This window comes from Bos taurus, chromosome 4 (genome assembly GCF_002263795.3).
Source record: "Bos taurus isolate L1 Dominette 01449 registration number 42190680 breed Hereford chromosome 4, ARS-UCD2.0, whole genome shotgun sequence".
Taxonomy (NCBI): Eukaryota; Metazoa; Chordata; class Mammalia; order Artiodactyla; family Bovidae; genus Bos; species Bos taurus.
Genome location: NC_037331.1, coordinates 77,580,203 through 77,605,356, shown reverse-complemented (window position 1 = coordinate 77,605,356; position 25,154 = coordinate 77,580,203). Strand labels below are relative to the sequence as shown.

Here is a 25,154-nt window from a genome sequence, read left to right as displayed (position 1 = left end):
GAATTATTCGCTAAATGAGAATTGTTTGGGTAAGTTTTTTTTTAAAGGAATCAGCATTCCTAATAGCTGTCTGGTGTCAGACATTACTGTCACCATGAACTCAATCATCCAATTTATGTAGCAAAGTCCTTAATTCTTTACTCTCCTAGCTTTGATCACAGGATCTCAGAGTGTATAATCCAAATATTTGATGCTAAATTTTACAATTCCCACATTTCTAGACCTTTATGACTTTTACCTGAGGCAACAGAGATAGTGACTCATGCATGCCAAACCACCTCATGAGGCATAAATCATTAAAGAAATGCACAGTAGTGACCATGGGCATAGTGGTAGCACCAGCAGTGAGAAAGCCATCTTATAAAATACACCGAAATCTGCTAGAAGGAAATTATACTTGCACCTGCAGACTTGTACTCTAGTTTTACCTACATTCTGAAACATGGCATTTCAGCAAAGACACTTTCCTCTTCAAGTGGTGGCTTGGTTCCTTCTCATAAGTCACCTCTTCAGTTGGCTTTGGTGACACCACTGTAGGCATTTCATCTATGTCTTTGGCCACCTCTGCAGACTCATCCTTCCCTTCCTACCATCCTCAAGACTCAGTGCCAGGTTTTATTGTCCTCTCTTTCAAACTATGTCTCTTTCCAATCAAATAGTCAAAGGTGCCACCATCAAAGACCAAGCTTGTGATCTCCCCACAAATCTGTGCCTCTTCCATTTGTCCCCATCTCAGTGAATGTCGCCAAAGTCCATTCCATTATAATGTCTGAAACTCACCTTTACTTCCTACCTATATCCAGTTCATTGCCTCCTAAACACATCTCCAATCTGTCCTATTCTCATCTCCACTGACACCACCCTAGTCCAGTTTAGGTGGGCTAAATCCATTCTGAACCTCTATGGTTTTCTCTGTCTACTGCAGAAAGACTGAGGTTTCTATAACTCTAGATACATCATCTTGGCTCCTACACACTAACTTTCTGTTGTGTTTAACATTGAACAAAATCATTAAATTATTTAAAAGAGAAAACCTTATCCTATTTGTACTGTATCCTATTTGACCTGTCTCCTGCCCACCTCCCAAGCTTTGTTTTACATCATTCTGGTCCTCACTCCCTGTGCTCCAGATAAACTGAAGCACCACTTTCCATCCTGCCTCAGTACCTTTGCACATGCTGGTGCTCTACCTAGAATCTTCTCCCAGCTCATCTCTTCTCTTAGCTAAACAGAAGCCTTTCGTAACTCACTCAGTCTAATTCATGCCTACTTATTCTTCACATGTTTCCCAGGGAAGCCTTCCTGAACTTGGCTAGAGTGTCCTGTGATCTCTGAGAACTGAGTTCTCTTCCTTCATGGGTAACAATCATCTCAACCTGTAATTATATTCTCATTTCTGTGAGTTTGATGGTGTCAGTCTTCTCCAGATTATAAATTCAATATCTGGAACATAAACTAAACATTAGTTGTTGCAGGAGCAAACTGTGATCCTAGCCATCTGGGAAACTTGCGAAAAAATGTTATCTTTTCCAGTCCTTTTTTCATTGAAAGGTATATAAAGATAATAAGGCATTTACAAAACATTCTAAGTGATACAAAAGCTCCTTCTATAAATAGTAAGGAATTATTATTAATAATAATATTCTTAATAATTTTTCTTTTATGGTACATGATAATCTAATATAAACCCCTAAATACTCTGTGTTCTAATAGGTATGTTTATATAAGCATCAAGGTCAATATAGTTAGAGAAGTACAATATACACATATATTACAATCTTGGTTGCTCCATTGTAGTTACATTCACTTATAGCAACTTATAAGAGCCTAATTTGATTTATGTCATTTTTGAATATTTAGGTAAATTAAGCCAATAAATATGCTCATCCAGGTATTTTGAAGAGAGATACAATTTGAAATGAAATGTAAAATATAAGTATGTATTGTCATCAGAATTTATTTTTCTCTGCATCATATTATTTCTGGTTATTATCAAAGTGACTGAGGGAGTGATAGGGAAACTTCTTGAAGGAGAAAAATATGAAGACTTAGGATTGTGCCTCTGGTTGGACCTCCCACTACCATTGCTCTCTGCATATTTGTTCTTCAGTAAAAAGTGATGACCTTCAGCCTATGTGCTTCTCTGCAGGTTTACAGAGAGCCAGTGCAAGAGCCCCTTCACCCTACAGGAGAGACTTTGAGGCCAAGCTCCGCAATTTCTACCGAAAACTGGAAGCCAAAGGATTTGGTCAGGGTCCAGGGAAAATTAAGTGAGTGATTTAATTGAGCTCCACTGAGCTTGGCACTGAATTCAGTTGGAAGATGTTTCTATCGTTTTCTCCTCTATAACTTGGTAATATTTGTCTGGAAATCGGATACCATGGTATGACATCAGTCATGGTCATAAAATTGAGGAAAGAAAAAGTTAGGAAGTTGGAAAGAAGAAAGGAGGTTAAGAAATTGGAAGGGAGCCAGGAAGAGAAGGTAAGGAGAGAGAGGAAGAACAGTCGATTTCAGACAAAACCATGTATAAAATCAATGGCAGGCCTTCTCAGAAAACAAGGAATCTTGAACTAAATAAAAAGTCTTATGTTTCCCTTTACATATTTTTGGGACAAATTTAACTACTCATTAGTCAAAAAGCTTTGATTTGGGGATCTAAGTAAGAAGTTGTTTCTCCCCGCTATATGATTACTATTTTCATCTTGAAAAGCTGAACCCAAATTCAGGTATTCAACTTAAGAGATTCTTCTTAGAATTGATAAAAAAAAAAAAAAAAATCCTGGCAGTAGTATAATATGGATGGAGTGTGTCCCATTATAAACTGGTACGTGTTGTCCTGGTACTTTTATCATTTTGAAAAGAGTGTCAGAGTAAGTGCATGGTTGAACTGATGGAATCTGTACCTTGATGAAGAGCCTAGGGAGTGAGACTGTCAGCCTGGGCCCCCACATCTCACCTAGAACATTCCCAAGCATTGGAGCCCAAGCCCTGGCTGCCCGCCCACATGGCTTCTCATTTCTAGGCTCATCAGCCTGGGCCCCCACATCTCACCTAGAACATTCCCAAGCATTGGAGCCCAAGCCCTGGCTGCCCGCCCACATGGCTTCTCATTTCTAGGCTCATCATTCGTCGAGACCACCTGTTGGAGGGAACCTTCAATCAGGTGATGGCCTATTCCCGGAAGGAGCTCCAGCGAAACAAGCTCTACATCACCTTTGTTGGAGAGGAGGGGTAAGCCACCAGCACTTGCATGCAGACACCTCAGTGTGGGTAGACCAGAGCCCCCAGGTCTTGGGTGATTTTCCTCAAGGAGCAGGGTGGCTCTAAGCCTTTGCCCCAAGGTGGTTCTGATCATATCCTCCCAGGAGGCCTTTCTCTCCAGGTGTTGCCAATCTTTGAATTTCATGTTCTCCAAAAGCCTAAGATGATTGGCATGTTCTAGAATCTGAGGTCACATGCTCAAAGTATAAGCCCAAAATATAGACCAATCTACTAGATCTTTACTTTTTCAGGATATACCCTGAAAGCTATCCCCTTGGTGTACCCATCCCTCTGAGTATCTGATCAAAGAACTCTTTCCCCAAGAGTGCACACATATGACTGGTGGTGGTGGTAGTGGTTGAGTTGCTAAGTCTTGCAACCCCATGGATGTAGCCTGCCAGGCTCCTCTAACATGGGGTTTACCAGGCAAGAATATTAGAGCGGGTTGCCATTTCCTGCTCCAGGGGATCTTCCCAACCCAGGGGTCAAACCCAGGTCTTGTGCATTGCAGGTGGTCTCCAGCCTTGTGGGCAGATTCTTTAATGACTGAGCCACCAGGGAAGCACATATATGACTGCTTACCAAATTTTTCATGTACTTTCAGTGATTTCATAGCAAACCATCTCAACCGTGGAAAGCAAGCCCGCCCAGGAGGGCATAGCAGGATGAACTTAGCAGAAAGTGTTTTCAATTCATGCGCATGCACCATCACAGGAAATTATTTTCTGTCTCACATGACAAAGTCCAGCTGTGGACCAGCTATGTGTTTTATCCAGTAGGTGTGATGTAATTGAGGAAGAAGTTTAAGGAACACTGCCATAAATGTTTAAGAACATCATCCTCAAATCAATCACTGCATCCTCATTTTCTTCAGCAAATTAGGCTTCCCTTGGGATCCATTGTAAAGCGCAGAGGCTGCCCTCTACTTTCCTGGCACTGAGTCTGAAAGGGCAAGCCAGGTCCTGCATAGGGACAGGTCCCCCACCTCCCTCATGTGATGAGCTTCCCGGACCTCTGCTTCCTTTGCAGCCTGGACTACAGTGGTCCTTCGAGAGAATTCTTCTTCCTTCTGTCTCAGGAGCTCTTTAACCCTTACTACGGACTCTTCGAGTACTCTGCCAATGACACCTACACCGTGCAGATCAGCCCCATGTCTGCCTTTGTAGAAAACCATCTTGAATGGTAAGAGCTGGAATTTTCACTTTCTCATATTGGAAAGTTCTGGTCTTTCTCAGTCAGAAGGCAGTGGTATTCCTTGAGGATCATTGTGTTTGAAGCAGTGGCCCGATGTCATGAGGGGTGATGAAAGTAAACAACAAAGCATTGGAAACAAAATTCTCTCCTAGTTTTCACCCAGAATACAAAATGAATCACTAAAGATGCTGCAAATTTCCTATCAACTGCACATTGATGTAAGATACTACAGTTTTTCTTCTGAGGAAACACTGAGGTAAGTAGATATAGGTCCTGAGTGTTGATAATTCTACTAAAGTCCTAAGCGTTCCCAGGGAGGGCTTCTTGAAGATATTCATGGATTTGAGATTCTCTGATCTTGGACTGATGGCTTTTGTACTGTGGCCATCAGCTTCTGCATCTTGCTTTAAAATAAGGCTGTTGGGTTAGATGATCTCTCAGCATCCTTCTGACTTGAAAGTGCAACATGTCCTCTCATCTTGAGGCAATTACCACTTAAACTGAAATGAGTAAGAAGATCAGTATCGGTCAATTCTGTGCACTTCTGTGGCTGAGATTCCTCAGATATGGGTGGAAATCTCCAGAAAACTGCATGGGAGAACTAGGATGCATGCACTTTCCTGTTTTGTCACCCCCACACGCGACTTGAAAAGTACCCCGGATTTCACTACAGGAGCTCCTGTCATCAGGAGGGAAATGAGTCCTGGAAACTGCTGACATGGTTCTTATCTGACATAACTTACTGATGATGTGTCATGGGGCTTCTGGTGAAGGGAGCTTCTGGGGTAACACCTGGCCACTGGGCTTACAGCCCAAATCCCCATAATTTGATTTCATAATATCAGAACAACACACCTCTGCTAAGGCTGCCAGCTACAGCCCCAACTTCTCTCTCCAAACACTCTCAGCTCTGAGTTCTTCTTTTTCTTTAATTATTTAAAGTTTATTTTATTGAAGTATAATTGATTTAGATTGTTGTGCTAATGTCTACTTTACAATAAAGTGATTCAGTTATACATGTATATATATTTTTTTCATATTCTTTTCCATTATGGTTTATCTTAGGATATTGATATAGTTCCCAGTGCAATATAATAAGACCTTGTTGTTTATCCATTCTATATATAATAGTTTGCATCTGCTAATCCCAACTTCCCAACCCATCCCTCCTCCCCTACTCTCCCACTTGGCAACCATTAAGTCTGTTCTCTTATGTCTGAGTCTGTTTCTGTTTCCAAGATAAGTTCATTTGTGTTGTATTTTAGATTCTCCATTTAAGTGATATCATATGGTATTTGTCTTTCTCTTTCTGACTTACTTCATTTAGTGTGATACTCTCTAGGTCCATCCAGCTTGCAACAAATGGCATTCTTTCTTTCTCTTTTGTGGCTGAGTAGTGTTCTATTGTGTATGCACCACATCTTCTTTATCTGTTCACCTATTGATGGACATTTAGGTTGTTTCCATGTAATGGTGATTATAAATAGTGTGGCTATGAACATAAGGATTCATGTATCTTTTTAAACATAAGGGTACATACACCTTTTTGAATTATACTTTCATCCAGATACATGCCCAGGAATGGGGTTGCTGGATCATATGGTAACTCTGTTTTTAGTATTTTGAGGAACCTCCATACTGTTCTCCATAGTGGTTGCATCAATTTACATTCCCACCAACAGTGTAGGAGGGTTCCCTTTTCACCACACTCCCTCCAACATTTATTATTTATAGACTTTTAAATGATGGCCATTCTGATCTGTGTAAGGTGGTACCTCATTGTAGTTTTGACTTGCATTTCTATAACACTTATCAATGTTGAGCATCCTTTTACATGCCTACTGGCCATCTGTATGTCTTCTTTGGAGAAATGTCTCTCTAGATCTTCTGCCCATTTTTTTATTGCATTGTTTGCTTTTTTGTTATTGAGTTGTATGAGCTGTTTGTACACTTTGGAAATTAAGCCCTTATCAGCCACATCATTTGCAAATATTTTCTCCTAATCCATAGATTGTCTTTTGTTTTGTTTATGGTTTCCTTTGCTGTGCAAAAGCTTGTAAGTTTGATTAGGTCCCATTTGTTTATTTTTCCTTTTATTTATCTTGCCTTGGGAGACTGACGTAAGAAAACATTGGTCAATTTATCTCAGGGAATGTTTGCCCATGCTCTCTTTTAGGAGTTTTATAGTGTCAAATGTTATATTTGCGTCTTCAAGCCATTTTGAGTTTATTTTTGTGTATGGTGTGAAGGAGCGGTCTAACTTCACTGATTTGTACGAGTCAGCTCTTGAGCTGAGCAAGGCATGTGCCTGCTCAGGGCATGTGCTTCAAGTGTTTGGCACAAGTGAAGAAGCAAATGTTGCTTTTTTGTTGCTTTTTGCCTTTGTTGTTCCTTTTCATGTAACTTATCAAATAAGTGGATGATGTAGCTTGGGAGACAGAAACACCCCTGATGGTGTGGGCAGAGCAGCAAGTCACTACAGAGAAGATGTAGGGCTAAGAACTGAAGACCAGCTCTAACTCAGTCACATTCCGATAGGGTTCACTCAGACAGTGGAGAGTACCATACCCCCATGAAACAAGAATATATGTGGGACTTCCCTGGGTCCAGTGGTTAAGAATCCTCCTGCTCGTGCAGGGCACACAGGTTTGATCCTTGGTCTGGGAGGATTCCACATGCCTCAGGGCAACTAAGCCTATGCACAAAACTACTGGAGCCCAGGAGCTCTGGAGCCCGCAAACCACAGCTGCTGGGCCCGTGTGCTGTAGCTACTGAAGCCTGCGCACCCAGAGCTCATTGTTTTGCCACAAGAGAAGCCCCACGATGAGAAATGCACACAGCACAACAGAGAGCAGCCGCCACTCACACCTAGAAAAAGCCCACACGCATCAGTGGAGACCCAGCACAGCCAAAAATCAATCAATCAATCAATAATTTTTAAAGACTATATAGGTATGCAGATTATACTTCATATAATCCCCCAATTCTCTCAGTCTATGTGCATGAAATTTAAGATGGTGTCTTAGAGGTTATGAATTAGAGTTAGCAATCACTAAGGAAATGCTTTCACAAACATTACAGCATATAGGACTCTGCTGGGTGTTGTGGGGATACATTCATTAACTGAACAGTTGTAAACCAAGTGCATGCTGTGTGTTGGGAGAATACAAAAGTGAAGTGAACGTGGTTTCTTCCCTCAAAGGGAGAGAGCACATGAGTAAATCTGTAATTCCACTATAGTATCTTAAATGCCAAGTTATACATATATAATACGTGTGTGTGTGTACGTCTGAGATACATATATAAGCCTGGGAATTGTATTAAATCATGAAGGAAAGTGTCTCACTCAACCCAAGGTAGGGGATGGTGCAGTGGGGAATAAAACCAGGGAATCTCATAAAAAGGGAATAATTGTGCCGTCTTTTTCTTCTTTTTTTTGCTTTTTTTTTTATGAAAAGGAGTGGATATATGTGCCAATCTTTACTGATAGTTGAGTAGGAGAATCAACAGAGCAGAGGAGAAAAGTGTTTTGAGGAGCCAATATTGGAAACAAGAATTGAAAGGTGTGAGAGGAAATGGAGCCTTTGGCAAGCAGTGTAGACAGATCAGAACAGAGAATGGCTTTTGGGGTTGTGAGAATGAGGCTGGAGACAGAGAGGCAGATGGTCGCATCACATAAAGAGAATACTGTCACTGGGTCTGTGTTTTTAAAAAGTAAATCTTGCCATAGTGTGGGGAAAATTTTAAGGACAAAAGGCTGGAAAGAGCTGAGACCAGCTCCAGAGAGGTTGATACATCACAGGGAGAAACAGAATTCAAACTGAGGTAGAAGTGGGGTCTGAGAAAGGAGGGGACTAACCTTAAGAACATCTCAGAGGGAGAAGAGACTCAGCTAGTTGTTTTACTGTTTGACTGTTGAGGTGAGAGGGAGAGAGAAATATAGAAAAAGTCTAAGGTTTCTGGTTGCACCATGCGATGGGTTGGGATGGTCACTGTGATGAGAATTACATGAAATAGACAACACTTAGAGGAAAGAGGAGGAATTCACTCTTTGACAGGTAGAAATTGCAGGTTCCATTATTAATACAGGTGGGTATATTAGTACGTACCTGGAATATTGCCTTGGAAATCTGGGCTGGAAACTGAGATTGGGAAACACTAACACAGTCATGAAATTAAAAGACGCTTGCTCCTTGGAAGAAAAGCTATGAGAAACATAGACAGCATATTAAAAAGCAGAGACATTACATTGCTGACAAAGGTCTGTATAGTCAAAGCTATGTTTTTACAGTAGTCATGTATGGATGTGAGAGTTGGACATAAAGAAGGCTGAGCACTGAAGAACTGATGCTTTTGAACTGTGGTGTTGGATAAGACTCTTGAGAGTCCCCTGGACTGCAAGGAGATCCAACCAGTCCATCCTAAAGGAGATCAATCCTGAATATTCATTGGAAGGATTGGTGCTAAAGCTGAAACTCCAATACTTTGGCCACCTGATGCGAAGATCCGACTCATTGGAAAAGACCCTGATGCTGGGAAAGATTGAGGGCAGGAGGAGAAGGGGACCACAGAGGATGAGATGGTTGGATGGCATCACTGACTCAACAGACATGAGTTTGAGCAAGCTCTGGGAGTTGGTGAAGGACAGGGAAGCCTAACGTGCTACAGTCCATGGTGTCACAAAGAGTAGGACACAACTGAGTAACTGAACAGCAAGAACAACACAGGCAGATTGGCTCAGGAGGAAGGAGGAGATGGGAGCTCGCAGAGGTGGAGGATACTGATGAGTCCGGGGTGGCCAGAGCCCCAGGTCCCTGGGGAAAGCTGAGAATGAGTGGCCAGGGTGTTCCAGCTTGGGAGGAATAGGACAGGGATGGAGGTGCTCCAGTGAAGACCTGCTTGTGGGGAAGAAGGCAGTCCAAGAAGGCAGAAGCTGGAGGGGGCATACAGAGGATACAAAGGGGTCCCCAGGGATTCAGAGCACAGGATTGGGAGGACAGAGCTTAGGACATCAGGGGATGATCACAGGAGCTGTGTTTGGATAGTGACAGAGGTTCATGAGGTTAAGTGCCCTAGTGGTGTGAAGGGGACCGAGTGTTCTGGAGGAAACATTGGGGCCAAGCACAGGAGTGACATAGGGAAGTCTACAGACTAAGGCCTGATGGAATACACAGGAGACTCCCTGGCCTTCTGGCCAACTCATTACCACTTGAGAGTGGCCTCAAGAGATGCCTTGCCAGCTGCCTGGACCCTGTTCTCAGGCAGGCTCTGTTGTCTCTGAACATCTCCGGCTGGATGAGGCCAGGTCGATGTGTCAGTTACACCCGGAGGAAGGAAACAGCAGAGATGTTGCAAGAATTAGCAAAGCTCTCTGGATGGATCCTTTATAAAAGTCAAAGGTGTGACAAAGTCTGGCCCAGAGGTGCTTGTTACCTGCTGTCTTTGCAAAGGAAAGGACTTGAGGACTTTTACCCACTGCTGTTCCTACATTGGAAATATTTGCTGTGTAGCCCAGAAGCAAAATGGCAAGGAGCTTTCGGAGCAACTAGCAATCTGAACAGAGCTCAGGCAGGTGAGAGTTCACATGGAATGATGAGATGTTATGAAGTGATCTGGGACCTCCCCTCTGCTCTGAGGCTCTGACTCTGAACCTCAGTCTCCTAAGCCCCTGACTGACAGAAAAGCCCAAATGCAAAGCCAGTACTAGTCCCAGATTGAACCATGACCCTCACACAGGGTGGGACTCATGTTTCATTAGTGCCTCAGAGGTCCTAGGGGAGACAGGAGGTCACTACCAGTGGACAGAACTTGAGCCACTGGGGCCGAGTCTGCTTTAGCCTTGAAAAGGAAGCCCTGCTGGGCTGTGGGCGTTTGAATCAGATGGTAACGCTGCAGTTATTCCTTCTGGATATTTTCCTGTGAGCCGTTCTGCACCCCAGGGCAGATGGTTTTACCAAGAAAAGTGAGGGCACCCAAGTGCTGGGCCATTTTGACAAAAGTGCACCCAGGAAGGGTCAACACCCGAATGAAGTCACTCCAGGCCTTGCGCAAAGTGTGGCAGCAAGTGGATCCTGAGACCCCTGCCTGAGGCTTTGTCACTGTGACTGCACAGGGGCGGGCGGGGGTGGGACGGGGCCACTGAGGAAACCTGAACCCTGAGTTCTCAGAGGTTGGGCCAGCCAGGTGGCGCTGACCCATCGGCTGATCCCAGATGTAGGCGCCTGGCCTTCTTCCTTCCCTCACTCCCCAGGACACTTCATCCCACAGTCCACATGGGCGGTGAGGAAGATGACACTTACTATGACCAATACATCAGTCATGAGAAAACAGAGACCAAAAGATTACAGGGCTCCTCACAGTCAGAGCCTTGACCTTGTAAAGCTGGAAATTGTCCCTAACACAGGATGGGCGAGGACAGGAGTCTGCCTGGAAGGGAAGTGACTCCCGGCCCCTGCCCTCTCTTCCCTCCGCAGACAGGCCTATAGGCCAGAAATAAACAGAGAGAAAATCGATCAGCTTTACAGGATTAAACATCACCCTGGATGGAAATATTGCTCGGGTGTGGCTGGAAGAGGCCTCTTTGCATGGGTCATTTTTTAAATTATTATTCAAGTTCTTTATCTTTTCACTGACCTTCCTCTGTGTCCCACACTCTGTTTTGTCTGTATCCCCCTAGAGAGTAAGCTCCATGAAAGCAGAGATGGGTCTGTCTTATTTAACCCTAGTACAGGCCTGGCACTTAAGGTGTTCAAAAGAACAGTTCATTTGGGTGCATGAACAGAAGTTTGGGTGCATGAATAAGGCTTGTTCCACAAGCCACATGAGCCACTTCCTTCTACCAGGGCCATTAAGACAGAGGTCTCATATAAACCAGGGGCAGTTAACTGCTCAAAGGTCACACTTTCATTTCTCATCTGTGGTTGTAAATCCCTTACAGTGTTGACGACAAACACACATGTCCCCTGGGAGCTTTGCACTCAGCTCTGCACAATGCCCACACTCTGCTTATTACTGACACAAGGTCGCCCTACACACACTGCCCCTGCACCATGGGCCTCTGCCAGTCACCCCCAGGCCAGGCAGTACCCCAGAGATGGGCAAAGGGGCCTCTGACCCCAGGTCCTTCCCTGCTGGCTCCTCCCTGACTGTAGCTACTTGAAATTCTCTGCTTCCTGCTTGCTGTGTGTGGGCTTTGCATATGCTGGGATGCAGCCTGGAAATCAAAAGGTTTCTACCTCCTTCCCTTTGTTTCTAGTGAAGTGCTGAGAGATACTATCATGAATAAATATGGTGAGGATTCTATACACACATAATAAGTAAACTGAAAAAAAATCTATTTTTTTGACCTTCAGCCTAAAAGGACTTTCCATAATTGTTTCATTACTTGTTTGTATTCCCCAGTTAGGTTGTATGAACCCTGCTTTGGCCCTAGCTCCGGAGGCTCTCTGCAGTGGCACAGGAGGAGGGTTCTTCTTCCCTTTGGTTAGAGCAGCCAAATAACAAAACTGAAGCCGAGATTGATGCAGCACAAGCTTTATTAAATAACCAAAGAATGGAGAAGCACAGACTAAGTTCACCAAACAACAACTCACCCACCAGATGGGAGGGATTTAATTTTTAGGAGTAAAGACAAAGGGAGAAGAAATAAGGCTAATGATGAAGAGACCTGTGCTTTAGTCTACTGGGGAAGGAGCAAGGCTTTTTCAAGGGAGTGTGATGCCACACCTCAGCCTTTTTTGATACTTAATATCCAGTCATGGTCAAAGGTAGGTGTGTCATTTAATATGCTAATATAGTAAATATCAGTGTCTGATGAGATTCAGGGTCTGTCAGATGAGGTCAGATTCATTGCCATCTTGTTTCCATCTGGTTCTTTCTGGTGTTTTTATTTGTAGCTATCTTTCTTATCTCTTGACCCTCCAACTTAAAGGTTTATGTTAAGTCCTGCTAAAGGTGGGGATTGATGGGTTTTGAGCAGAAATGTGGAGTAACTCTAGCTACATTTGTACCACAGAATTTCCAAGTTGATAGGGACATTGTTAAAATTGCAAGGCTAACACTCATGCCAAGTAAGAGAGAGGAGGTGGAGCTGGAACCCCATTGGGCCTCCCATGAGAACTGTGGTCACATATGGACACAGCCCTGCCCACCCTAAATCAGGTAGAAAAAGGCCAGGAAATAGCACAACGTCCTTCTTCCACCCACCAGTCCCACTGGCCAAGCCAACCATGGACCAGAGGGCAAGGAATCTCCAACTATTGCAGCAATAATGGCCTATCCCCAAGGTCACAGAGTGGGACAGAAAATGATAGGAAACCCATGAGGAGTGCATGACAGGGATTAAAAATATCTGAAAGAGCCTGTACAATTCAGGACTTTCAGTTCATCCACTAAAAATATTACCATTTCCCTAACTGTATGTGTCCAATGTATGTGTCTTTGATCCAGAAATCTTAAAGTAATATTCCAAATTCCTTATCTTTATTCTTTGATTATGATTTCCATTTGCATATTAATGATGTACTCATGCTGATTTTTTTATCCTTTTAATCATCATTGTAGGCTGATTTTATGTCTCTCAAGATACAGAAGTGAATATAAAGCTAAACAATAAAACATTAATTGAAAATTTGTTAAACATGCTAAGCACTATTCTAGATACTTCCAACAGCCCTATAACCCAGGGCTATAGGAGAAACCCGGAGAAGGCGATGGCACCCCACTCCAGTACTCTTGCCTGGAAAATCCCATGGACAGAGGAGCCCGGTGGGCTGCAGTCCATGGGGTTGCTCAGAGTCGGACACGACTGAGCGACTTCACTTTCACTTTTCACCTTCATGCTTTGGAGAAGGAAATGGCAACCCACTCCAGTATTCTTGCCTGGAGAATCCCAGGGACTGGGGAGCCTGGTGGGCTGCTGTCTGTGGGGTCGCACAGAGTCGGACACCACTGAAGCAACTTAGCAGCAGCAGCAGCAGCATAGGAGAAACCCAGGCTATAGAAGAAAATAAGGTGCAAACATTAGCAAACTCAGAGATAATCACAAACCAGGCTGGGGTTGGAACCCAGAAAACCTGACTGCAGTAGGTTCTAGCCCCCTCTATTTTCCCTCTGGGCAAATTGCAATACAATGTGATAAATGTTATCTGTACTTCTATTATAGCACTTTGCACATTACGTAATTATCCGTATTAGGTATACGGAGCTTTAAAAATGAGTGAGAATAGTTGGCTGGCAGAGATGGGGAAAGGAAACTTCCAGGGAGAGGGCCTGAAATTCACAGAAGGATGGCAGGTGAACAAACAGGTGTCAGTTGTGTTTGACTGAAAAACAGAGAAAACAAAAGCTGTAAAGACTTCTTGCACCAGATAGGGAAACGCATTTAATGGCATCTAGGGACTTTGGGCTTTAGCCAGGCTTCAGCAATACGTGAACTGTGAACTTCCAGATGTTCAAGCTGGTTTTAGAAAAGGCAGAGGAACCAGAGATCAAATTGCCAACATCCGCTGGATCATCGAAAAAGCAAGAGAGTTCCAGAAAAACATCTATTTCTGCTTTATTGACTATGCCAAAGCCTTTGACTGTGTGGGTCACAATAAACTGTGGAAAATTCTGAAAGAGATGGGAATACCAGACCACCTGACCTGCCTTTTGAGAAACCTATATGCAGGTCAGGAAGCAACAGTTAGAACTGGACATGGAACAACAGACTGGTTCCAAATAGGAAAAGGAGTACGTCAAGGCTGTATATTGTCACCCAGCTTACTTAACTTAAATGCAGAGTATATCCTGCGAAACGCTGGGCTGGAAGAAGCACAAGCTGGAATCAAGATTGCCGGGAGAAATATCAATAACCTCAGATATGCAGATGATACCACCCTTATGGCAGAAAGTGAAGAGGAACTAAAAATCCTCTTGATGAAAGTGAAAGAGGAGAGTGAAAAAGTTGACTTAAAGCTCAACATACAGAAAACTAAGATCATGGCATCTGGTCCCATCAGTTCATGGGAAATAGATGGGGAAACAGTGGAAACAGTGTCAGACTTTATTTTGGGGGGCTCCAAAATCAGTGCAGATGGTGATTGCAGCCATGAAATTAAAAGATGCTTACTCCTTGGAAGGAAAGTTATGACCAACCTAGATAGCATATTAAAAAGCAGAGACATTACTTTGCCAACAAAGGTCCGTTTAGTCAAGTCTATGGTTTTTCCAATGGTCATGTATGGATGTGAGAGTTGGACTGTGAAGAAAGCTGAGCACCGAAGAATTGATGCTTTTGAACTGTGGTGTTCGAGAAGACTCTTCAGAGTCCCTTGGACTGCAAGGAGATCCAACCAGTCCATTCTGAAGGAGATCAGTCCTGGGTGTTCATTGGAAGGACTGATGCTGAAGCTGAAACTCCAGTACTTTGGCCACCTCATGTGAAGGGTTGACTCATTGGAAAAGACTCTGATGCTGGGAGGGATTGGGGGCAGGAGGAGAAGGGGATGACAGAGGATGAGATGGCTGGATGGCATCACTGACTCAATGGGCATGACTTTGAGTGAACTCTGGGAGTTGGTGATGGACAGGGAGGCCTGTCGTGCTGTGATTCATGGGGTCGCAAAGAGTCAGACACGACTGAGCGACTGAACTGAACTGAACTGAGGGACTTTGGGTTTTATCATGAAAATGTCAGTGTATTTTTTTAGGGGAAAGAATGTCTTGAGTAAGTCTGTATTCTAGAAAGTCAACTCTGGTTATAGATAGATGAATTGGAGTGGAAATTGGAGGTGTCAGATTTAAGTAGCAGTTCTTTGAAATAATTGTTTGAAAAGAGGATGAAGAATCAAACTAGGATGGAAGCAGTGGGAATGAAAAGTTATTTCAGAAGAATGAAAAAATGAGCAATATTTAGTGGTGAACTATAGACAGTGGGTTCGGAGAAGGCAATGGCACCCCACTCCAGTACTCTTGCCTGGAAAAGCCCATGGACGGAGGAGCCTGGTAGGCTGCAGTCCATGGGGTCACTAGGAGTAGGACACGACTGAGCGACTTCACTTTCACTTTTCACTTTCATTCATTGGAGAAGGAAATGGCAACCCACTCCAGTATTCTTGCCTGGAGAATGCCAGGGACGGGGGAACCTGGTGGGCTGCCGTCTGTGGGGTCGCACAGAGTCAGACACAACTGAAGCGACTTAGCAGCAGCAGCAGCAGCATAGACAGTGGGTGGAGAAGGAAATGGCAGCCCACTCCAGTTCTTGCCTGGAGAATTCCATGGATAAGGGAGCCTGGCAGGCTACAGTCCATGGGGTCACAAGAGTCTGACACAACTTAGCGACTAACCAACCACCACCACCATAGACAGTAAGGGTGTCCATTATATTAAATGTCCCACTTGCATAAAATGATGCATACAAAATACCAGGTAGAAAGTTCTCATCTATTTTTGAATGGAGGTATAAAAAACAAAACTGTAAATGTGGAAAGCTCCGAACTTACTTTTATGTCTAATAAATTATGAATAGTACACAATGCATGTATTTTCAGATCTTTATGCCTGGATAGGAAAGATTCACGTTTCAGCTGAAACATCTCCTCTAAGTGCCTTCCCTGAGCACTCAGTTTAAAACAACCCAGCCAGTTATAACTCTCCAGCTTAACATCTTAACTCATTACATCGACAGAACTTACCACTCTCTAAAATAAAGTATATTTTAGATTTATATTGTACACTCGTAACTCCTTACTATTTGTCTTACTATTTATTAGTTACTAACTCCTTACTATTTATTTGAGAGAACGAGGTCTTGCTTTCCTAGTTACAGACTTTGCACTCAATAAATATGTGTGGAAGGAAGAAAAGAAACAAAGGACAGGAGGGAGAGAAGGAAGAAGGGAGGATGAATGGATGACTAGATGAGTGGATGGGTGGGTGGATGGATGGATGGGTAGGGAGATGGATAGGTGGATGGATGATGGATGGGTGGATGGATAAATGGATGGATAGGTGGGTGGATAGATGGGTAGGTGGGTGAATGGATGGGTAGAGGGGTGGGTGGGTAGGTGGATCGATGGATGGATAGAAGGAATAATATTCAATTCAAACTCCTTGGTTGTGAGAGTTTCAATCTCATTTCAATTTTTAGTTCAGAATATTTGGGATTCAGAAAAATGGAGATCATTGTTGAGTGTCAGTTAAGTTTCTACTCATTGTTCTCTCTGAAATCACCACTGAAAATTCTTTATCTGTCTCAGTGATTCTGAATACCACTTTTCGCAGAGCAAATCTAAGACGCACTGAACAAATGGAAAAGGTGAACTCTTTTGAGTAAGAGTGCCAGAATGTCGACATGCACTGTTCGTTAAGGTATCATTTTAAGAAGTCGTTGTGATATGAGTCACTCTTTACGTAATTGTCAGTGTGAGAAGAACTTTCAGAAGCCAGAGTTAGAGATCTGATGTTGTTTACTCAGTTTCTGTGCAACCACCAGAAGTTCCAAGTGTTCATTTCATGTTAGTGATGGTGACAAATTTAACCTATCAGTATCATAACCAGAAATCCTGGGCCCTCTCAAGCCAGAATTTCTGAGAACCTCTGCTAGCTGCGAAGCAGGCTCCTCCCTGTCCTTCTGCCCCTGCTATGCCCTCTCCCTTTCCAAGCAGACACAACCTGGGTGGCAGAAATCTGTTTTCACGTCCTTAGCAAGAGGAGGTGGAGGCGGGAGGGAGGCCTCTTGGAGCATGTTTAGAGTGTTGGCCAAGTGGGTATTAAGTGTAATTGTAGAGTTTTATGGAACTTAAGAAGTCCTGGATAACACACTTTAAATATCCCTTGCTACATCTGCAGAGTCTGAATTAGTAGGTAGAAACCACAGTATCATGAGATTCCATTGAGTGTGTCCTGGCCCTTCAACCCTCAAAGGCCCCTCCTGAAAGAATAGCTCAGTGTGTCTTGTTCATTTGAGTCATGGGTCAGATAAGCTCCCCCACCCCAACACCATCCCAACAGTAGCCCCTGTGTTCCTTCATAGGCACCTACAAGAGCTTCTCTGGTCCCATTCCTGACTGAATCTGAGCAGCCTTCCTAGCATTGCCCTAAAGAAACTCAGTGCACACGTTAGTTGAGAAGTCACCATAAAATATGCACGTCTGATTGTGACCCTGTCCGCTTCTTAACCCAGTTTTCTTAAGAACTTGTGAGAAACCTCTAGTAAAGCTTTCAGAACTATTAAAGAGAACTCCTTTTCAACACTTGCATTATGCAGAAAAAGACCTAAGTTTGTGTGAGATTTATATGACAAATGGCACTTTAATTCAGTTGGAAAAGAATGGACTACTCAGTTAATGATGCCAACACAGCTGACTGTGCAACGAAAAAAGGAAAAAAAATAGGTTAAATTCCTCTCTAGTATAAAGCACATGTAAAAATATGACAGTAAAATGTCTTCAATAAACTCTAGAGGACTTTCTATATATTCTAGAACAAACATTTTTGGGAATAGAAAACAAACTTCAGAAACTTTGAATAGTAGAGACTTTTTCAGTCAAGATTTGAACCCTAGAATCTGTAAGAGAAAAGAAAGATATATTTAAATGTATAAAAATGAAAATAGTTTTTATGGCAAAAAAAAAAACACCATAAAGGCAAAAGGTAAGTTTTGATTTTGAAAAATAATCTTTGTAAATCAGAAAAATCAGAGATTGAAAATCTGTAATATATAGATTTCAAAGAGCTCTTCTAATGTGAAAAGAAGAGAGAAACAACACTAGAAAAATCAGCAAAGTGAAAAAAACTGTTCAGAGAAGAAAAAATCCAAATAATCAACAAACCCATAAAAAGAATTTCAACTTTATCAACGGCCAAATAAAATGACAATGATGTATCACTTTATAACAATCAAATCAGCAAAAATTAAAAAGAATTGTATCTTTTCAAGGGGATATGGGTGAAAGATTATTCTCTTGCATTTCCAGTAGAAAAATGACTTTTGGTAGCCTTTTTTTCAAAGCACAATCAATGATATATACTATAACTTTTAAACCCATATACCCTTTGGCCTGTGATTCTATCTCATAGAAATAAAAGCACTGCTATAAGGACTCATAACAGTTAATATTTATTGGGCCCTCATTATGGACCAGGTTTCTTTGTAAAGGCTTTGCATGAGCTGCACATGCTGTTATGATCCCCCTACTTCATAAATGAGGAAACTGATAACCATACAGGTTCAGTACTTGCCCAGGGTAACACAGATGGTAAATGGAAGAACCAGGAATCCAACCTAGGCACATGGTTCTCCAGTGTAAACTTCTATAAGCTATCCTATCTTCCCTAACAAAACATACCAGGATGTATGTGAAGACATACATCTGCTTCACAAACAGCTGTTTGTGAAGACACGAATGTAAAAGCATCCCAAGTATCTATCAGCAGAGACCAGTTAACTTCATCACAGCAGCTCCACACTGCATGGTGACATGAGATGTTAAAGGGCTGAGTCAGATCTTACCAGATGATGGAGGAGGGTTTCTTAAAGATATTGTTGAGGGAAGAAAAGCAAAAAAGTATGAACAACACAATTTAAAAGCTGAAAAATAATGACACAAAACTTGTATGTATATAAATATAGATAGATATGTACATATACAAATAAATTAGTATATGATCCGTTGGATCATAGAAAAAGCAAGAGAATTCCAGAAAAACATGTACTTCTGCTTTGTTGACTACGCTAAAGCCTTTGACTGTGTGGATCACTACAAACTGGAAAATTTTTCAAGAGATGGAAATACCAGACCACCTTACCTTCCTCCTAAGAAACCTATATGAAGGTCAAGAAGCAACAGTTAGAACCAGAAATGGAACAACAGACTGGTTCCAAATTGGGAAAGGAGTACGTCAAGGCTGTATATTGTCACCCTGATTATTTAACTTATATGCAGAGTACATCATGTGAAACACTAGGCTGAATGGAGCACAAGCTGGAATCAAGATTGCTGGGAGAAATATCAATAACCTCAATATGCAGATGACACCACCCTTATCCAGAAAGCAAAGAGGAACTAAAGAGCCTTTTGATGAAAATGAAAGAGGAAGATGAAAAGCTGGCTTAAAACTCATCATTCAAAAAATGAAAATCATGACATCCAGTTCCATCATTTCATGGCAAATAGATGGGGAAACAATGGAAACAGTGACAGGCTTTATTTTCTTGAGCTCCAAAATCACTGCAGATGGTGACTGCAGCCATGAAATTAAAAGACACTTCCTCCTTGGAAGAAAAGCTATGACAAACCTAGATGGCATATTAAAAAGCAGAGACATTACTTTACTGACCAAAGTCCATATAGTCAAAGCTTTGGTTTTTCCTGTAGTCATGTATGGATGTGAGAGTTGGACCACAAAGAAGGCTGAGCATTGAAGAATTGATACTTTTCAACTGTGGTGTTGGAGAAGACTCTTGAGTAGTTCCTTGGAATGTAAGGAGATCAAACTAGTCAATCCTAAAGGAAATCTCCTGAATATTCATTGGAAGGACTGATGCTGAAACTTCAATACTTTGGCCACCAAATGTGAAGAGCTAACTCAGAAAAGACCCTAATGCTGGGAAGGATTGAAGGCAGGAGGAGACAGGGACAACAGAGTATGAGATGGTTGGATGGCATCACCGACTCGATGGACATGAGTTTGAGCAAGCTCCAGGAGATGATGAAGGACAGGGAAGCCTGGCGTGCTACAGCCCATTGGGTCACAAAGAGTTGGACACTGACTGAACAGCAGCAAAGAATATGATTAAATGATTTAGATGAAAAATATGGAAGCATACATCTTAGTCAACATGGGTCCCAGGAGATGAGATGAGGAGAGAGCCGCCAACAGAGCTGACTGCTCAAGAAGACAAAACCAATGATAATTTTTAAAAGCATCCATGAGCATATTAATGAATTGACATAAAAATTATAAGCGTGTGTAAACTTTTAAAAATCCTTAGCAATTAAAATTGCATTTGGTTCAAATGGCTTAGCTAAGTTTTAGAGAGAAACAGTTGTCTGAGACATGAATTCCTAAATGCTCCCTGCTATTTCTGAGGACCCAGTGCGGGATGGTGAGCCTCTGGCGTATTAGAAATGCCACCTCACTCGCTCCACCTCTGGTATCTTCCATTCTCCATCCCATTTTGCCAGCCCCCTCCCTTTACTCGATCTTCCCTGGTAGCTGGGACAATCAAGGATCCACCTGCAATGCAGGAGACAAGGTTCGACCCCTGGGTCAGGAAGATCCCCTGGAGAAGGAAATGGCAACCCACTCCAGTATTCTTGCCTGAAGAGTTCTACGGACAGAGGAGCCTGGTAGGCTACAGTCCATGGGGTTGCAAAGAGTCAGACACAACTTAGTGACCAAACAACAACATATACATTTATATCCTGCACCTCTGTAAAGATAAAGCATTTTTCTATCACCTCAGAAATCTTCTCGTGGTCCTTCCCGGTCCATCCTTGACCCTTCTCAACTCCGTTAAACCTCTGAATAAATCTCTTCAGCACCTATTTTCTTTGTATGTTCTAGAAATTCATAGAAATGATATTACATATTAGTACTCTTTAAGAGTGATTCTCTCACTTGCTTTCATCATTTGCCTCCTGGACTCAATCAGGAGCAAAACTTGGCACCGAGTCACACCCCTCAGGAATCAGGATTCCCATGGCTTTTCTGGGTGGTTGGAGACGAGGAGTGTTCAGGCAGGTGGTTCTGTCACCTGCCCAGCAGCAGGCCACCCCGCCTCTCCCTGCAGGCCTGCATGTGCAGGAGGACAGATACCACGCCTCAGTCTTCCCACAGATGAGGAGGGAACAATTACAGAGCAAACCACTGGCAGGAATGCCAGGACAAAGCTGAACCCACTATTAGCTGTGGAGATGGGAAACTAGCTTAGGGCCAAACCCTGAACTCAGCGGGCAGGAATGTGCACCCAGCAGAGGGAATGCAGACCACGACGGGTGTGGCATGGGAGCAGGGAAACGTCGTTCTGCAAGTACGGGGGACTACAAAGAGTCAAGACTCCACTTCCCAAAGGCTAACTCCAGAGCAGCTGCACAGCAAGGACGAACTTATTGTTCCTACCTGCACCCCCACCCCCACCCCGTTTATACATTCTAAAGGGAGCTCTGCATGGTTTCATTTCTCTTAGCCATCCATAGCCTGGTCACTGCTCTTTCTGGAAGCTCAGCTGGGTGGAGCAGCTCGAAGGGTGCAAGGTTTTGAGGAAACAATGTAAGAAGAGAGGGAAAGATTTGAATTATAAGAGAGGACAGAAATTGATGAGACAGGAGCCCCGGGGAAGCAGGAGGGAAGGTACTTGTGTTTAGTCACCCAGTCGTGTCCAACTCTTTGTGACCCCATGGACTATAGCCCCCCAGGCTCCTCTGTCCATGGGATTTTTCAGGCAAGAAATACTAGAGTGGGTTGCCATTTCCTTCTCCAAGAGGGAAGGAGGTCTATGGCAAAAGTGAAAAGAGAAACCCCGAAACCTGAGCAGCCCTTCTTCCTTTGGACTGGAGGGAAGCCCCTGGCAAGTGTCACCGCTTACAGGCTGGTGACACAAGAAGGAAATTAGCTTAGGAAAAACAGAAAGAACCCCACTTCTATGTAATGGAGCGGGAGAAGGCATGGATGCAGGTCGTTGGGCTGAGAGGAGGACAGGCAGGACACTTCACATCCTCTGCTTTTGGAAGAGATAGGTTTTTGAACTCCGTCCTTCTGTGGTACACGTGCATAGAGTGCATTGACTGATGCCTAAGGCAAAACTTCACTTCTGACTCCGAGACCTTTTTTTGCTCATGGGATCTTAGTTCTCTTACCAGGGATTGAACCATGCCCTCAGCAGTGAAAGTGTGAAATCCTAAACACTGGAGCATCAGGGAGTTCCCCAGAACTTTTTTTTCTATCTTAAAAAAAAGGTGGGGGGATGAGGGACTTGGAGTCTGTGGGTCTCAAACTTTAGTCAGTAACCTCAGAACTTGTTTTAAAAGCAGATTCCCAGAACCCACCCCACAAAGAATCTATTCTCTGGGCACTTGTATTTGAACAAGCATCTCAGAGACCCTGATGCCAAAGGAAGGATTGCCACCCTTGGGAAAACATTGCCATAGATGCTGGCAGCTTCATGCGCCCCCACCAACCCCCCGCCCCACCCAGAAAGTGTCAGAAAAAGAAAGCTAGATATTGGTGCAGTTTTCACACAAAGACATGAAACCACCCCAGGCAGAAATGACAGATTTTCACTTCATTTACCAGTATGTGAGAAGTTAGAAAACATGAAGATCCAAAAAGGAAGGCAGTAATACTAGGTAAAGCATGGAAACAGGCATGGTGTGGGAACCTCATATTTAATGCACTCAAATAATGAGGTTGAGAAAGGATAATTATTTTTAATTAATCAAAGTTATGAGCATAAGGAAAGAGGAATATCTTTGAGATGGGTTTTTAAAATATAATAGAAGTTAGCAATTATGAAGTGCTTTTTCATCTTCAAAGAACCTATTAACATTAAATTACTCTTTTCTAAAATTCTCCCTCAAGGTAGGTAAGCGAAATTGAACATTATTATCCCTTATTTGAAGATGGGAAGAGAAAAGGGGAGAGGCCAGGACATGCTATGTAGACCTAACATTGAAAGGATTTCAAAAAAAGAAAAGTTCCCACTGCAGAGACTGTGGAGATCTGGGTTTTCAGGCTATGATTTCCCCATTAGCTCTCCTGTGTGCTTAGATGTTTGGAAAAGAAGTCACTGCACATTTTGTGTAAGTAACCGCTGGTGAAGGCATGGGAGAAGCTTCTGTGCTGCGCTAAGATGGGAGATGTCATTTCCTATTTTTCTAATGTCCCTGGTTTATTAGGATTTAAACTGAGGAAAGCTTTTAAGAGAATCAAAGTTAATTATTATTTGATCAGACTGTTTACATTACCTTACTTTAGCATCCTAACATGTAGCATGGGGATTAAAAATTATGCTTTGATTACGTGACTCAGACTGTTTTATGAATACATTATGACCTTATTAAATAAATGGAAATGGTTGATGCCCATCTTAAAAATTTGCTTTGAGGACAAAGGAAATTAAAATAGTCTCTAGTAACAATACAACCCCGAGGATAGATACAACATGTGGTCAATATCACGGCTGAAAAATTCTTAGGCTTGACTGTGAATATAAAAATCTAAAATATTGGAAGTATTGGATAAGTCACTGAAAGATGCACTTTCCATGAGATGTGTTCATTTTCTGACTTATTTAAATAGAATTAACAGAGTCAGCAACATCTCATCTTCAAAAGACTTTCTATCAGAAGAGGTTTTTAAAATATAAGTTATATAAAGGTTTATTTTCTGTTTAACCTCAATTTCATTAAAGGATATATATATTCAGAGCAGTGGGAAGGGTGAAGAGTTTGATTGCAACAGAAATGGGGATGACTAGAGGGCCAGGGCCGGAGAGGGCAGTGGCACCCCACTCCAGTACTCTTGCCTGGAAAATCCCATGGATGGGGGAGCCTGGGAGGCCGCAGTCCATGGGGTCACTAGGAGTCGGACACGACTGAGCAACTTCCGTTTCACTTTTCACTTCCATGCATTGGAGAAGGAAATGGCAACCCACTCTAGTGTTCTTGCCTGGAGAATCCCAGGGACGGGGGAGCCTGGTGGGCTGCCGTCTATGGAGTCGCACAGAGTCAGACACGACTGAAGTGACATAGTAGTAGTGGTAGTGGTCGTAGTAGTAGTAGTAGCAGTAGTGGTAGTAGTAGTAGTAGTACTAGTAGTAGTAGTAGTAGTAGAGGGCCAGGGCCAGTGTCAACCACCTGGAAAGGATTTCCTAAATTGAGAATAGTAAAGCTATCTGGGAAAAGTGTTGAAAGGAACATTTGCACAGATGGACCAGAGACAAAAGTTCAACCATAATCAAGTTGAGAACAGGAACAAAGTACCCAAATGGACATAGGCTCTGAGAAGGGTCATAATTGGTGAAGACATGTAAATCTAATGATCAGTAATATGTATGTGAAAGATACATGGAAATCATTCTAGATTTCTAAGAAAGTGTGTGACATAATCCAGAGACAAACCCTCAGGCACAGGCTGGGAACAGAGTAGACAGATGCCTTGGGACTTCTGTGGGCACAGACAGACAAGAAGGGCTTCCAGTTTTCAGATGATGAGTAGCAAACGTGGACTCCAAGATTGGCTTTCCCTACTACCCAGTCTTCTAGGGACTTTCTCCTTATTTTCTAATCTCAAAGAATATCAGTTAATTCTATTACATAAAGAAAATACAATCAGTTGATAAATCTTCAAAAACCACAAAGCTGAATAGAACATAGTTGCAAGCTCCAATATCATGTTGATTTATTATATTGTGTATGCTTCCCATCCTTCTCCTTCACCAATACAATTAATTTAGAGCCAATTACATAAATAGCTTCAAGTATTCCCGGTATCTGGTTGCACCAGTACTTCCAGAATAGCATGAGGATGTGATTTGTCAGAGCCATTACTATTTCGACAGTCATGTAGAAAGTACAAAATGTCACTTTAGCTGAGACTTAGGTAGTCGTTCAGTAATTCTAATACTTTCCTGAACCATAATGTCACTAGGCTGTACGCGCTTGTCTGTTGCACTCTAAGGACCCCAGCAACTAGACAGTGCGTCACAAATG

General features: G+C 42.7%; 1 protein-coding gene across 3 annotated transcripts in view; it reads left to right on the top strand.

Annotated features, from left to right (window-relative positions):
- The window catches only part of HECW1 (HECT, C2 and WW domain containing E3 ubiquitin protein ligase 1), a 479,331-nt gene that overhangs the window by 409,529 nt on the left and 44,648 nt on the right, over window positions 1-25,154 (top strand). For all 3 annotated transcript variants that reach the window (XM_024991127.2, XM_003585989.6, XM_024991128.2), the window contains exons 20-22: window positions 2,150-2,270; window positions 3,121-3,234; window positions 4,294-4,446. In XM_024991127.2, coding sequence (XP_024846895.1) covers window positions 2,150-2,270; window positions 3,121-3,234; window positions 4,294-4,446 — 388 coding nt within the window. The remainder of the gene's footprint in view (window positions 1-2,149; window positions 2,271-3,120; window positions 3,235-4,293; window positions 4,447-25,154) is intronic.